Genomic DNA, 16,262 nt, shown 5'->3' with positions numbered 1-16,262 from the left:
CTGAAGCTTGTCCTTCACTGTTAGAGAAGAGGCCAGTACCTCAATGTAGAAATACACATGGAATTCAAAACCATAAGCAGTATGGATGAGAAACACAGCTTCAGCTCAAGTGGTCCAAGGGACTTTTCTGAGTAAAGTCTGTGCTGCAAGGCTCAGTGGATTTTTAACTCACAATAACTGATGCTGTGAGTATTATGGGACATTGCCAGTGCCAAGGACAAATGTTGGAGTGATGGCTATTCTTGACTGTCAACTTGACAAGTGGGAACAATTCTCCAGTGAAGAATTGCCTCCATCAGATTGGCCTGTGGGTATGTTCGTGGTAGTTTTCATGAATACTGATTGATGTGGGAAGGCCTAGTCTACCGTGGGTAGTATCCACCCCTTCCAAAGGTGGGCCTGGAGTATATAAAAAGCTAACTGAGCATAATTCAGGAGGAGCAAGACAGTAAATCTGGGGTCCCTCATGGTTCCTGCCACCAGTTTCCTGAATTGAGTTCCTGCCCGATTTTCCTTGATGATGGACTGTGATCTAGGGGTCTAAGATGAAAGAAACCATTTCCTATACAAGTTAGTTTTGATCATGACGATTATCAAAGCAGCCCAAAAAGCAAACTAAAACAGTTAATTAAAGGAAGGATTTAGATTTATGTCCTATTTTTTTTCTGTACTTAAGTCTAGGTTAATTTTAAATTGCTAAGTAGAAAGGTTTATTAGTTACGTTTCCATTACTGTGATAAAATGCCATGACTAATGTAACTTATAGAAGGAAGAGGATTATGGTTCCAGAGTCCATCACCACCATAGGCAAGCAGCATATTAGCAGGCTGGCATGGTGACTGGAGACTGGAGCAGGAAGCTGAGATCTCACATTCCATTAATTATAAGCAGAAAGTAAACAGTACACTGGTAATGGCAAGAGGCTTTTAAACCTCAAAGCCTGTCCCCAGTGATATGCAGCCTCCAGCAAGGCCATAAACCATCTAAACCTACCCAAAGAGTCCTAAAAACTGGGGACCAAGTATTTAAACAACTGACCTATGGGAACATTTTCATTCAGACCATCAGAAAGGGTAGCTGGATGCCCCCTACACAAGGAGATTGAAAGCATGTAGTATTTTAGTAAAAAGGACTTATTTTGTATTTATAATAATAAACTAGAATTCTACTCACTTTTCTTTAAATATTTCTTTAATTGTGTAGAAGATTGGCTCTGTTGATTGAAAAAATATTGAAAGATAAGATTGGAAAGGAACTTTAAGGGAAGGAAGTAATGGTAGGGGTGGGAGAGAGACAGAAGAATAATAAGAATGCATTAAATACATACATGAGATTGTGAAAGAACAAATTTAATAGATAAAAATATGGTTCTTAAAGGAGAATTCATTTCTGTTATTTGTTGACAATCATTTAAACAATAGAACATTATACTAGATTGTATACTTCATTATGCCATTCTTCATAATAAAAGCACAACTTTCTGAACTTTTTAGTCAATAGCTTTCAACCTCCTTTTCATTTCTTTTCCTGTTATCGACCGGGCTTTTTTCAATTAAATGCTTCATTGTAACCAGCAATCAAATATGCTTTGTATAAATTCTTAGGCCTTAGAGAAACTGAGTGTTATTTGTCTTCATTCACATAACGGATGGGATGTGAGAAAGCTTCCTCAAAACCGGTCCCCAGAGGATGCTTTCAAATAGCATGTGGGTTTGCAGAGTTTCAAGTAGCAAATTAGTTTCAAATTGATCAACGTTTATCCCTTTCAAAACCCACTTAGGAAGTTTCAGAAAGGCATTGTAATATAAGGAGAGTGAACGAATAAAAAGTAAAATCAAAGCAAACCACAGGTTTCTTTTTTTTTCTTTACCCTTTGAGTACGTTTAAAGTGACAGAGGAAGCTGAAATAAACTGGATTTTTTGATTCTTTAAAATCATCAAAAGTAAATGCATTTCCTAGGATTTAGAAGGAAGATTGCATGTTTAGGTGTGCGCATGTCACTTAGCATTTGGGATACGTTTTGTGTATAAAGAGGCATGTCTAAGTTTTATATGACCTTGTCTCTTCCACCAAGCTCCAAGCTCTTCATTTTTTTTTTCTCTCTGCCTTTAACACAGCAGAAACCCTGATGGGAAGAGGTTTTGTGGCTGAAGAGAAACTCTGTAAGCTGCAGCTGTGTGCAGTCCCTGACATCCTGACAAAAGAAAATCCTTTGGTCCTAAATAAAATAATAGAGAAGGCAAGCTTATTAGTCAGGGTTCTCTAGAGTCACTGAACTTGTGGAATTAATTCTGCCCCCCTCTCCTCTCTCTCTCTCTCTCTCTCTCTCTCTCTATATATATATATATATATATATATATATATATATATATATATATATGTGTGTGTGTGTGTGTGTGTGTGTGTGTGTGTGTGTGTGTGTGTGTGTATGTATGTATATTATTAGTTTATTGGAATGACTTACAGGCTGCAGTCCAACAATGGCTACTTGTGAATGTAAAATCCAGGAGTCTAGTAGCTGCTTAGTCCCACAAGGCTGAGTGTCTCAGCTGGAATGGATGTGCTGAGAAGGCCAGGACCATTGTCCTTCTATAGGCTTCCAGCAGAAGGTGTGGTCCAGATTAAAGGTGTGCCTTCCAGCCTCAGGGTCTGGATTAAAGCCATGTTGTCTTCCTGCCTCAAGGTCTGGATCACAAGTGTGCCCTCCATTTCTGGGTTATGGTTTATTCCAGATACAGTCAAGTTCACAACTAAGAATAGTCATCACAGCAAGAAACAGTGCATTGACTTAAACATTTCAGTTATAGATATAGTGAGATAGAATTAAAGGCACCTCATGAATGGTCTTGCTCTTATGATGTTTGCATCCCTTACACAGAAAAATAACTCCCCCACTTAGTCCTTTCCTCTTCTCTCCTTTCCTTCCACAATGGGCAGTTATAACAAGAGTCTCGATGTCATGTTTCTCCTAATGTATGACTCAGTACTTGTATACACTTGTCTCTCATCACGTTACCTTGTGGGAATGGAAAAGTGGTGGAAGACACTTCTCTGGCTATAGCTTTTTAACTACATAATCTGCATTTTTAAAAAAGCATTTGTATGTGGCATATGGCAGACTGGCTTATTGCCTGAGGAGTAGGGGAAATCTCAGACATTTTGTTTCTGACTTAACATGCTGAAGGAATTTACAGACTCAGATGTGTTTAAGACCAGACAAAGTACATGAATGATGGACATGTCTCAAGCATAAGACAATTGGTGGTATGCAACATAGAGTAATAGAGTCTGTGACAGCCAAGGGGCAGTGTCTTCTTGAGAAATATCCTACTTTAAAACATTGGTGACCTATTTGACTTTGGAAAAACTTTTTACTAAACCCTGATGATGTGGGTTTAGCCCAGGAGCCACTATTCAGTCCTTTGTGTATTACATATAAGATATTCAAAGTCAAGCCTAGATTTTGTTTTTCATTCTTGTTACCATGGGAACACCACAATACCAATATGGACAAATTTTTTTCCTGAGTCAAAAACCAGTAAAAAGCCATATTCTACATAGCTTAACATTACCTAAGAAGGATTTCAATCTGAATACTGAAGAGTAACAAGGTATTTACCATTTTTCTAACCCATTTAAGGAGTCAGACAGACTATGTAGAAATCATATTTTTCTCTGAAGCAATCTTCTTATTTTTACTTGGTCTACTTATCTGTGTTAGTTCACTTAATCCTTTGGTATCACAATCGTATTTTATTATTCTTAAACAATTTAAATGCACTTCTGTGGTCCATATTTAATGATAATATTTTCATATCCAGTGTAATAATTGAAAGCTTCAATTATTCTGTGGTGGTTTGTGTGTACAATAAGACCAACCAGAGATAGATTTATAAATATAAAGTTTGTCAGATCAAATCTGAGTTTTATTTTATAGGGATTGCTTTAGGGTTATGTAAGCAGTTCTAAGGATGATTAAAAGCCCTCTTATGTTGATCTCAACAGATCTTTTCCTGTGTATTAGATGGTGAATTTTCATATTCTACACCAAACTTTAAGGATCCCACAAGAATTACAGATTATGTGATACATATTAAATAGTTCTCTGAATGTTTTTTTTTTCGGAATTGACAACAATTCCTCACAAATCCTTAGTGAAATAGGACTTATGGGGGCTTAGTTTTCTGGGAAAGCAAAATGAAAAATCAGTGGAATCAATTAAGAAATACAATGGTATTATAAATATTTGTTCATTAAAAATTATTAGTAACTAGTAAGTGGTGGTTTTTATACATGACTTGAACAATTAGATGACATGCTTTGGAAATACCATATGCTAGAGATGATAAGAACATATGATGTCTCTTCCATCATTAAAACACTGCATTTCTATAAGAGCAGAAAAGCTCCAGCGTGTGTTAGTACAAAACACCACAACTTGTGGCATACAGTAGTCTTGTATTGTTCTGCTTTCTATGAGGCCACGTTGGAATGCAAAAATATTGTTTGTTGTTTTCTTTATTCTTTTGCTCTTTGGTTGGGGTGGGCTTCCACCCAGCTCCCAAATAAATCACATGGAGGTTTATTATTACTTATAAATGCCTGGCCTTAGCTTAGCTTGTTTCTTGCCAGCTTTTCTTAACTTAAATTATCCTGTCTATCTTTTATCTCTGGGCTTTTTCCTCTTGTTAGTTCTGTATATCTTACTTTCATTCCTACTCTGTGGCTGGCTGTGTGGTTGGCCCATAGCATCCTCCTCTCCTTGTTCTTTTGCTCTTTCTTCTCCTTCCAGATCTCCCCTTCTGTTTATTCTCTCTGCCTGCCAGCCCCGCCTATCCTTTCTCCTGCCTCGCTATTTGCCATTCAGTTCTTTATCAGACCTTCAGGTGTTTTAGATAGGCAAAGTAACACAGCTTCAGAATTAAACAAATGTAATATAAAAACAATGCAACACACCTTTGCATCATTAAACTAATGTTCCACAGCATAAACAAATGTAACACAACTTAAAATAGTATTCCACAACAGTCTTCCATCTAAACTGTGGCATTTCAGGCAGTATTTGTAGGAATCACATGGTACCAGGATATGTATAAACAAGAAACACATGCTGTTTATTTAGAATCAGGGATGTAGGAAGGCATATGATATAACATAGGTGATTGATACCAAACATCTCAATTATAGCACATGTTACTTTTTAAATTAATTTATAGTTATATACATCAAGAATATTTTTTGCCAAATTCTTTCCTAATTCTTTGTAACTCCCACATTTGTGACCTGTAAGTTAAGGAAGCCATAGTTTTCACTAAACTGGGTTTTCAATTGCATCTTAAGTCATTTAATAAAGTGCAATGGGATATAGGCATAAAATGTGGCTTCCCTAATTTCCAGAATATAATACTATCTTGCATATAACATTTAACATTTCATTGTATTTCCATTCACTCTAGAAGTAACACTAAATATAAAGAGGGATTTTTCAGAACAGAAATATTTTGTCTCTACATGTGATTGTGTACATGCCAATGTGTGTAGAGACATACTAACTTCCAGATTACTCATAATAATTTAAGAATTTTTTATATGCTTAAATATAAGGCAAAAGTAGTTTATATCAATATTTGAAAATTAGTTCCAAGGCTATGTTGTGTTACTAGGTAGTGTTTTATTTATTCATTCATTTATTTATTATATGTATTTCTTGGAGTGGGGGAGTGTTCACTATGGTATGTGTGTGGAGGTCAGGGTACAACTAGCAGGAACGGGTTCTCTTCTTCCACAGTGTGGGTCAAAGGGAGCAAATTCAGGTTCTCATGCTTGGTGGTAAGAGCCTTTGCTTGCTGAGGCATCTGACCATCCCCTAAGAGTATTTTTAAATGATTTATTTGACCAGTTATTGAGAAAGACTACCCATAAGACATAGAATTTGACATTTTTTTCTACCAGAACTTGAAACTACTGAATTAGTTCTCAAGAATGCTCACATTTAAGTCCTTAACATATTGATATTTTGACAAATGTTTTAATACAATTCAATTATGTGTTAGAGTAATACCTGCCTGTCTTCTTTGAGAGACAACACCAACATGCTTGTCAGGTTATATAGAGTGAGCTCTAATAGAAATGTCACCTAAGCAGCAGTCTTCCAAACGTGATGTTTACCTACTGTGGCACACTCTGGGTCACATGACATTTCTATAATTTTCAATTCAAATGGCTGGTTCCTTAATTTATGACTATACAAAGATAACAGATGAGTGTCTATTCTAGAATGAAGTCATATATATAAATAAAGTTACTGTACAGATGTTTCTATGGGTTACAACTGTATTTTTCCATTAAATATTGGACCCTGGTGTTAATTTTCTCTCCATGCACATTACTACACTAATGACAACCATGAGCTGTGTGTATGAAACATAGTGTGTCTCTCTTTGCCAGATTTCCCCTCTCCTTACTTCTGAGCTGAGCTGGTTAATGGCTCACTTTGCTGCATTGTACTATATTGTATACACATTGAGCTAAGCACTACATTATTAGTAATTAATTTATCTTTTGCTATTTTCAGCTAATCATAGGCTTTTCTTCAATATACAATTTTTATAGTAATTTTTGCCAAATTCCTTGGTTGATTTCTGTTTATTAGTATTTGTAGGATTTGGTCCTAAATGTTTTCTGCATTTTGTTTTCTCTTCCAATAGTATTTCTTTTAAAAACCTTCCAATTTGTTCTTTGACACTTATATACATGTTTACAGTACATTATGATTATTCTCCCCTTGTCCATGGACTCCTTATCATCCTTCCAGCCCTCTCCTTCCCTCCTTCTCCAAGTGTGTCCCTTTCCCACATTTGTGTCTTTTTGTTTTATTTTGGGACCCACTGGTTTTAACTAGTATTGTCTGTGTGATTATGATTGGGAACTGCCTATTGGTGTGAGGGTAGGACTCCCTGGGTGGGTACACAACTGAACTGAAAACAGTTAAGAATTACTACCCCTCCACCAGAATCTGTGGGTAGCCCATTTGAGTCCTCTTTGATCTATGATTGACACTTGACAGACCTAATCGCCTAGTGCAGGTGGCCTAAGTTGTATAAACATGGGTGCAATGCTTATGCCATGCCCTGAAGTGCATTTGAAAGTCTTTCTCCTAATGTTCTAGCCATCCTATTTTCCACAGTGTTCCCTGAACCCAAGAGGGGGTGGTATAAATGCTTTTTACAGGGCTGAGCATTCAATTGCTACCTATTTCAGCCCCTTGACCAGCCACAGTCTCTACATTTATGATAATCATTGCAAAGAGAAGTTTCTCTGTTTAGGCTGAGAGTAGTGCTTGTCTGAGGCCATAAACGTGAGTTGTCACTCTGTCAATTTAGTTAAACAATAGCATAAGCTCCTGCCTAGGGCCTAAGACCTCCTCAGTCATGGATTTTTTTTTTTTACTGAGTTTAATAATACCAGGCATGGATTTCCTCGTTGGAGAAACTCCTCGAAATATTTTGTTCCATAATGATGGTAATAAAAATTACGCATTCTATCAGTTATATAGGTTCTTCTCAGGTAATATCAGGTGAACTCTTTGCCCAGTATTTGAGTCCTTGAATCTTTATCATGTTGACAAAATTTTATGATGTCCTGGCTTAAAAATATTAAACAAACAAACAAACAAACAAACAAACAAAAAAGGTTTGGGGAAGTTACCAAGATGTTTAAGGTCAACAAATTTGATCTTCCAAACCTCCCTTCTTGAATGGGCTTATCAATAAATGAGGGGCATGACAGCATTCAGTACAGGATAGAATTTGACAATTGAAGTGAAATAAAAATTCAGCTTCCACACTCAGCAATTGTGAAGGACAAATGAAATGGAAATGTGTTTTCCTTCATGGTAGAAAAGAGAATGTTTTTTTCTCTTAAAACTTTGGATTTGTCACAAGTAATTTTTTATTAAACTATGGCAAGATGCCGAGTAATTATAGCACACATTTGCATAAGTATTAAAGTAATTCATCATGATTAATTCTATTACACTAGGTCTCAGTTTTAGTCACAATCTGCCATATACTGTAGTGATTTGGCAGTATTTCCCTTCTTTTCCTGGGATTTTGGTGGAATTCTATATTCATGTGAGTTGCTGTGTTTAATTCGGTTCCAAAGAGGATCAATATAGATTCATCAGTTTCAGATACATGTCGAAAAATGCATAAAATCACATTTGGAAGGGTGAGGACATCTAACCTCAGAAGTAGACAAACTTGATGAAAGACAAAAGGGGAAAATTGGAAGAAGGGAGAATGGGCAGACTTCAGATACGTAAGGTCAGAAGGAAACAAGACAACCCCATTGTCTTAGGGCCACATTGGACATTTACGGGAAAGTGGGCGGATCTGCATGGTGAGAGTTCAGACAATTGAACGTCTTGAGATGCAGTGTGGGGAACTGTGGAAGCTCAAAATGAGTATGTGTGGCTGAGAAGGACCAAAGCAGCCTCAGACCTGGGAACCTGACAAAGCCTTTCTTCCAGGTCAGGATTAGAGGATGGGAAAGCCTTCTTCAGGTCTCAGTGGGAATGTTTATGGAGGGTGTTAATCATTCACAAACAGATTAGCCAGTGTTTGCAAAACTATTAACTACAGCTTCCTTTTTCAGGATGTTTACAGTCTGATACTGCTGCCACCAGAGACCTCCTGCAGAGGCTAGCTAACTCCTCCCCTTCTGCTATACATAACAAATGCACGGGGATTCCTGATGCTGAGGATTTGGTGCTGCTTTGTCAGAGGGTACACAGTTGCCCTGACCCCAGCTTTTCTGTCCTTGTGTCTGTATGTCTGTCCTTTCTTCATTCCCTCAGTGCCCCCACTCAGCTTGCTCTCTCTCTCTCTCTCTCTCTCTCTCTCTCTCTCTCTCTCTCTCATATTTATGCATGTATATATGTGTGTAGGAAGATGCATGTGAGTGGTGGTACAAGTGCCCTTATGTCTGTATGTGGTATATACACGTGTGTGTGTGTGTGTGTGTGTGTGTGTGTGTGTCTTTGCACACTGATGCATGTGTATATTGTGTAGGAAAGTGTATGTGATTGATGGTACAAGTGCACTTGTGTGTGCATGTGGAGATCAGACTATAAGCTCAGCTGTCATCCTCATGAACCATAGCTATCTCTGTGAGCTAGGGTCTTTCACTGAGATCTGGAGTTTACCAATCAGGCTACACTTTCTGTCCAGTGAACCACTAGAATCCTCCTGCCCCCACCTCCCCAATGCTGAGATTAAAGTCTCCCAACACCACCCATCATTTTTATGTGACTATGAGGAATCAAACTCACAACCTCATACTTCCTTACTGAATGAGCCATCTCCCAGCCTTGTGAATTCTTTTTCAGCCATGGGTTTCTATGATTTCATTCACAATTCAACACCTTTCTTTTATACCTCAGATCTTGATAGTGGCTTCAGTGGGAGATGGCTTCACTGGAGATATTGCAATTGATGATCTGTCATTCATGGATTGTACCCTCTACCCAGGTAAGAGAGAGCATTTCAAATACATAAGAAGTTCCAAATCTGTTTATTTGAAAGAATTACCAAGGAAATCTGTACTTCATATTAAGCAATAACCTAAAGTGCCCTTGCTTTTACAATTCCTTAAATGTATTGATACTGGAAAAAGATATTGTAAATCTCTGCTAGTAAGTAATCTTAACACTGAAACATAGGAAAGATATTTGATCTATCATTTTAATCATTATCATATATGAAATACCAGAAAGTCATATCTGAAGTTACACTGCAGCTTCATGATCTTTGTGAGACCTAAGTGATGGTAAAAATAATTATTTCAATATAGTATTTACTGAATTGTTTATAATCACATTGTGGTTTTTAAACTTCATTAGCATCTCATTTATCTTTAGTGACACTGATGTTTTAAATTTAGGCTATACTTTTAACTATTCCTAGGAATTGTTTACAACCTATTCTTTACACATTTTTTTATTTATATCTATTGAAAATAGACTATTTACAAGACATGTATTTCCACCTGCAACCTTTCTCCTAAACTCCATACTTATGCTCTGTTCAACATCTAATAAAAGTCCCCGTGATAATGAGTGAAGCCACTAAAAATTACAACAGCCCAGGATTGCAACATGGTGTGGAAGAGGGGATGCTCTCCTCTGCAATGCACAGTGGTTCAGTAAAACTGGAAATGAAATTCATAAATATCACCCTGGCACTCAGCCTGGAGGCTCTTAAATCAAATGACATGGGAGACCAGTGTCATTTGCCGAGTATACTCGAACCCAAGTGCACCTGATTTGCTGATCTTTTTGTTGTTGTCTGTCTTTTGAAACAGTTTCTCTGTGTAATCCTCAGTATCCTGGACCTTGCTCTGTAGACCAGGTTGGCCTTGAACTCAGAGATCACCTCTGCCTCTGAGTGCTGGGTTTAAAGGCATGAATCCCCCACCCCCCAGATCACAGATATCTCAACTCATTGTCCCATCACCTTCACAGCCCTGTGTAACAGAGCTTAAAACATGTTCAGGGGCTCCACCCCACTTCTCTGTAGTTAGGATCCTTCTCCATCTCATCATTCCAGCAGCACTGACTCATGTCAGTAGTGTCCAACTATTCTGCAGAACACTATACAAAGCAGGATTGTAGCTGAAGTTTTCCTGTGTCCACCCAGCTCCTGCAGCCACACAGACCCAAGTAAACACACAGAGACTTATATTACTTATAAATTGTATGGTCGTGGCAGGCTTCTTGCTATCTAGTTCTTATACCTTAAATTAACCCATTTCTATTAATCTATACTTTGCCATGTGGCTTGTAGCTTACCGGTACTTTACTCTTGCTTCTCATGGTGGCAGCTGGCAACATCTCCTGACTCAGCCTTCCACTTCCCAGAATTCTCCTCTCTGTTTGTCCTGCCTATACTATACTTCCTGCCTGGCTACTGGCCAATCAGCGTTTTATTTACCTGTCAATCAGAGCAACACATTCACAGCATACAGAAAAACATCCCCAGCACACGATCCTTTTCTGGAAGGTCAGTAAGAAGGAAGATTCATCACCCATTCATATTTTAATAAATGTGCCCATTCTTATTCATACACTTGATCTTTTACCACAGATCTTTCCAGAGACAACTCACTCATTTGCTCTAGCCTGAAGCCACCATAGTCCCACAGATGATTATTCTATTTGTTTTGTAAATTATCTATTATGGCTTTTTATTGTTTTACTAATAAATAATGATCAGGAGTCAGATGTTATGGTATAAATCTGATAGGTCCACAGAGTGATGGAGAAAAAGATCGCCCTCCTCTATACTTTCTCAGATTGAAAGGGTCCACAGATATTTCCAACCCCACTCCTTATGCCTCTTTGAGTCTCTCTATCTTTTTCTGAGTTTACCAGAAAACTCTGGTTCATTCTAGCCAGCTGAATGTAGACTCCACCCTCTAGTCTCAAAGCCCAACTCCATTGGTGGTCTTGAAGTGACAATACAAACAAGTCTCCTGCAACATATCCACCTTTTTGTCTAAATAAAAAGGAAAGATTTTTAAGTCTAACATGGTAAAACTATATTCAATAAGAACAATTATCAAGTAAGAATTACATTCACAATGTCCAGTCCATGTGTATTGTACAACTTCAGAAAAAAATACTCCATTATCTACCCTCTCTAGGTGAGTCCCAAGTTTTGTAACTAATTTACTTTCTATCATAACTAAGGAAAATTGTAACTTTGACTATCTGGTCTTCAACTCAGAGACCCCAGAAGGGTATACTATTACCTGAGTAAACAGGAAGTGCAGAGCAGACTTCCAAAACTATAGAAACAGCAGAGACATCTGGCTTTTTGAACAGTCATTCCAAGATTCCTCTGCAATACTGGTGTGTCTATCTTTGGGGTCTACAGGCCTAGAATATCTGACAGACTTTTCTGTGAAGCAGGAAAATTTAAAGGACTTTCCTACCTTGTCTTGGCCAAGTTCGGCAGTCCCTTCATTTTGTGTCCTGCTCATCCAATTTGAACAGCATACTGTCAGCAGTCAAGACAAGGGCAATTTCTTGACCAAATGGCCAGCTTTGTCACACTGAAAGCAAAATCCATATGAAGGTTCTTTGATGCCCATTATCCTTTTTTGAAGTAAATTGGTGCTCCCAGGAGCAGACGTGTCTCACTGTCATGAAAAGCCTTATGTTATTAAAATATTTAAATGCCATATTTTGTAGGCCTCTGAAGTATTTGAAGACCATCTATCAATTTAAAATATATCTCTCTTTTACCTTGAAAACATACTTAACATGACTATAAGTTTAGTTGTAATAGATGACTATTAACCTGTCTTTCTTTACTATCCTAAATAGTTTTCAAGGATTTAAAACTTTATATTACATTTTTAAATGAGCTGCATAGGTACAATACCTTAAATAAAAATATAAATATATATACAGTATAACAAAAATAACCTTAAATTTATATCAGTATACAAAAATCTTAAACAAGAGTAGAAGAATATAACAAAATAACCTTAAATTTATTTCAACATGCAAAAACACATACCAATGTAAAATATTTGAGACAAGTAGTTACTTTTTTTTTTAGTTTAAAAGTAGATTCAATAATCTATCCTTTTATCGTATCACTCCTATGCCCCCCTTTTCCTTTTCAGAATGAGATCCCTGAATCTGATCTCCTTTGCTTAGTTTCCTCTCCGACCATGATCAATAACAACTTGTAACCTGCTGTGGGATGTTCTGTATGTCAAATGTGTTGCTCTGATTGGTTAATAAATAAAACACGGATTGGCCAGTAGCCAGGCAGGAAGTATAGGCGGGACAAGCAGAGAAGAGAATTCTGGGAAGTAGAAGGCTGAGGCAGAGAGACACTGCCAGCCGTCATGACAAGCAACATATGAAGATGCCGTTAAGCCACAAGCCATGTGGCAAGGTATAGATTTATAGAAATGGGTTAATTTAAGATAGAAGAACTAGATAACAAGAAGCCTGCTGTGGCCATACAGTTTGTAAGGAATTTAAGTCTCTGTGTTTACTCGGTTGGGTCTGAGCAGCTGCGGGACTGGCGGGAGAGAGAGGTTTGTCCAGACCGTGGGCAAGGCAGGAAAACTCTAGGTACAGTAACCATGTCCCTTCAATGATTACAAACATCTACAAAACAACCAAAAACCACCAACCCCACCTCTTGGGAATGTGGGTGTCATGTTCTTAAAATTACTTCCTCTTGTCTGGGGGTGATGATATCTGTAGAGGATCCTGAAAAAAATTGAGATAAATATTAAGTCCAGGGAGAGGTAGCTGTTGTCCAGTCTTGGTATGATGGGAAAGTACAAGGCTTATCCGAAGTTCTGGCTGGAGTAGTCTATGATGCTGGACCATCTTCACTAACTGCCTTGAAATTGTCCTGAACAGTTTGTAATCCAAAGCTGATCTTTGGGTGGTATTTGTCAGTTTAGTGGTATTACCACAATTCAGGTGGAATAGTTGTTGTGGGACCCCATCATCCTTTTGGAGATTTCAAAGGTTGCTGTTAGGAATGGATGTGATTCACTGCAGAAAACTTAAACATTTTAAATATCATACACAGCAGATCTTGGAGAGGTAAAAAGACTACAATCTATTTAATATACCTGTGATACACAAGTTTAATTCCTAATTACCTGCTTCAGACTCAAGCCTGAAATCACCTACAGGAAGCTAGATAAAACCTATTTTTAGAATTAGTTAGTACTGTATATGACTGTTAATATCATGACACAAAATTTAAATATATATTAATTTCATAAATTTTGAGATCATATTTATACCTTTTGAAAAGTTTTAAAGAGTCAATGTAAAACCAATAGATTTTGAGATTAGTGGCAATAGAATAATTCCTTCATTTTGGTTTTTCTTCTTTCCTGTACATACCAGGTGGCTCTTCTGACATGAGACAGAGATTTTGGATTTTCCTTTAACAAGCATGCTTAGGTTTAGAGGAGAGAGCTGTGCTATAACTCCAAAGGCCACTTTAATTTTTAATTGAGTTCGACTACAAAAGACCATTTGCCTTATATAACTGTAGAGAACAGAAGAAACAAATATTTGGGAAGATTTATGATTTTTTTCTGTTGGAAATGTGCTATATCATTAAACCAATTTACTCTTTTTCTTGGGACATTTTCTCTGGATGATTCATCCTTCTCTTCAAATGTCTAAAGGCCAGTGGTCTTTAGATTCTTTAGTTGGATGTTTTTATTCTCCTAGAAAGAGACAAACAAATCCTGTGCCAGCCCCAACGTTGGAAAGTTTCCCTTTTTGGCAGGTTATGTCTGATCAAATGAAAGACATTTGTTAGTCTTATAAGTTAATTTAAAAGGAATGGACATATAATTTCATGAACTATCACCTCTCTTAATCAAGGGGTCTCTCCTGTTTGAATCTACTCTTTATCAATCTGGATATTATTCAGAGCTTTTCTTCTGTTGAAACAAAAGTAAAACCTCTTCCCCAATGTAATACTTATCTTGGTTCCCATTCTGAGGTCAATACATCTTTAATGTATATAGGCTGATTTAATTCAGAAAATTTTTTTCTACTATTCAATGTCTCTCCTGAACTTTTTGTTATATCTATTAGAAGTTGTTCTGGTTTTGGTCATATCGAGTGGTGTGGTTTTTAACAAGTATTATGTCTTTTAATTGCTCTGTGGATGAGTTTCTCTGATGCTGACAGGGACTGAATGAGCCAAATTTGATATTGGGGCCCACAGGAGACCCCTTAGAATATTTCCTAATGGCAAAGGGTTACCTTGCCTGTCCCTTGTTGTTCTGTATTAATTAGTCCTATGCCTGCCTTTGTCACACCTTCTGAATACTCAGAAAGCTGTGGCCCTCTGCTTGAATTCTCTCTAGAAAGGACACTGTTTTTAGGTTTCAGGTGACCTTGTTCACCACAATTAAAACATCTGACATTCTGATTTTTCTTAAAATGTTTAGAAATTACTTCTTCTATAAAAGCAGTATCATAAGCATGAGATTCATTATCAGCTGTCTTTCTAATCCATTCATCTATTGGTGCTGATTTTGCCTTTAAAGGCCTAATCACCTTTTTGCATTCTAAATTAGCATTTTTTTTTTTTTTTTTTTTTTTTTTTTTTTTTTTTTTTTTTTTTTTTTTTTTTTGGTTTTTCGAGACAGGGTTTCTCTGTGTAGCTTTGCGCCTTTCCTGGAGCTCACTTGGTAGCCCAGGCTGGCCTCGAACTCACAGAGATCCGCCTGGCTCTGCCTCCCGAGTGCTGGGATTAAAGGCGTGCGCCACCAACGCCCGGCAAAATTAGCATTTTTAAAAGCCAAGTATTCAATTAATATTTGTCTAACTTCTGTATCTGATGGCAATCTTTGTGAAAAATCAGTGGAGGCTTCTTTTGGGCCTTGTATAATTTTAGTAAATAACTCAGTCCTCTTTCCTAATTCTTCAACCCTGCCCCAAACACCCAAAGCCTCCATATGACATAGCACCAGGGTGTGAGCATCAAATCTAAACTGTGTTTGCAAATTAGCATACTGACCTTCACTGAGAAGCTGATCTTGGGAGATTTCAAATCCTCTAGCTCTATTTCATTGTACTATGACCCTAGCTTCCTCTTTCCACCATGTTTCCCATTGTAACTGAGGACCAACTTTCAACAGTACTGTAGCTATATCTTTCCAGTCTTGTGGGATAATTCTGTTCTGAATTGCCCATGAATTTAACATGTGCTTCACAAAAGGTGAATATATACCCTATGAAATGACTATTTCTTTGAATCTCTTCCAATCTAAAACTTCTACAGGATTCCAGTCAAATTCTGCACAACCTTGGGGATGTCTGTCGTTTGGTGGTCATTCTTGTATGGTAACTGAATAAGCTAAGGTTGTTTTTCTGATAACCTTGGGCCATCCTTCTTCAGTTTTTTATCTGGTGGTCATTCTTGTGTGGTAACTGAATAAACTAAGGTTGGTTTTTTGAAAACCATTGGCCATCCTTCTTCAGTTTCATCATGCATTGGTATGGCAGGTTCTTTTCTAAATTTTTCTGTCTGTGTCTGAGTACTTTTCTCATTTTCATTAGTATTTTTTTCTAAGGCCTGTATCTTATCAGTCAAATTTTTATTATTTTCAATAGTAAGTCTTTCTAAAGCTTGCAACTTATCAATACGAAGTCTTTCTAAGGCTTATATCTTAACAGCCAAAATTTCATATT

The 16,262-nt window shown here is 37.3% G+C and overlaps 1 protein-coding gene across 1 annotated transcript in view; it reads left to right on the top strand.

The window, feature by feature from the left end:
• Nucleotides 1-16,262, top strand: part of Malrd1 (MAM and LDL receptor class A domain containing 1) — a 602,817-nt gene that overhangs the window by 182,355 nt on the left and 404,200 nt on the right. Inside the window, exon 19 of the mRNA XM_076572692.1 lies at nucleotides 9,444-9,531. Coding sequence (XP_076428807.1) covers nucleotides 9,444-9,531 — 88 coding nt within the window. The remainder of the gene's footprint in view (nucleotides 1-9,443; nucleotides 9,532-16,262) is intronic.

The sequence above is a fragment of the Peromyscus maniculatus genome, chromosome 5 (genome assembly GCF_049852395.1).
Source record: "Peromyscus maniculatus bairdii isolate BWxNUB_F1_BW_parent chromosome 5, HU_Pman_BW_mat_3.1, whole genome shotgun sequence".
Classification (NCBI taxonomy): domain Eukaryota; kingdom Metazoa; phylum Chordata; class Mammalia; order Rodentia; family Cricetidae; genus Peromyscus; species Peromyscus maniculatus.
This window is presented reverse-complemented; position numbering and strand designations above follow the sequence as displayed.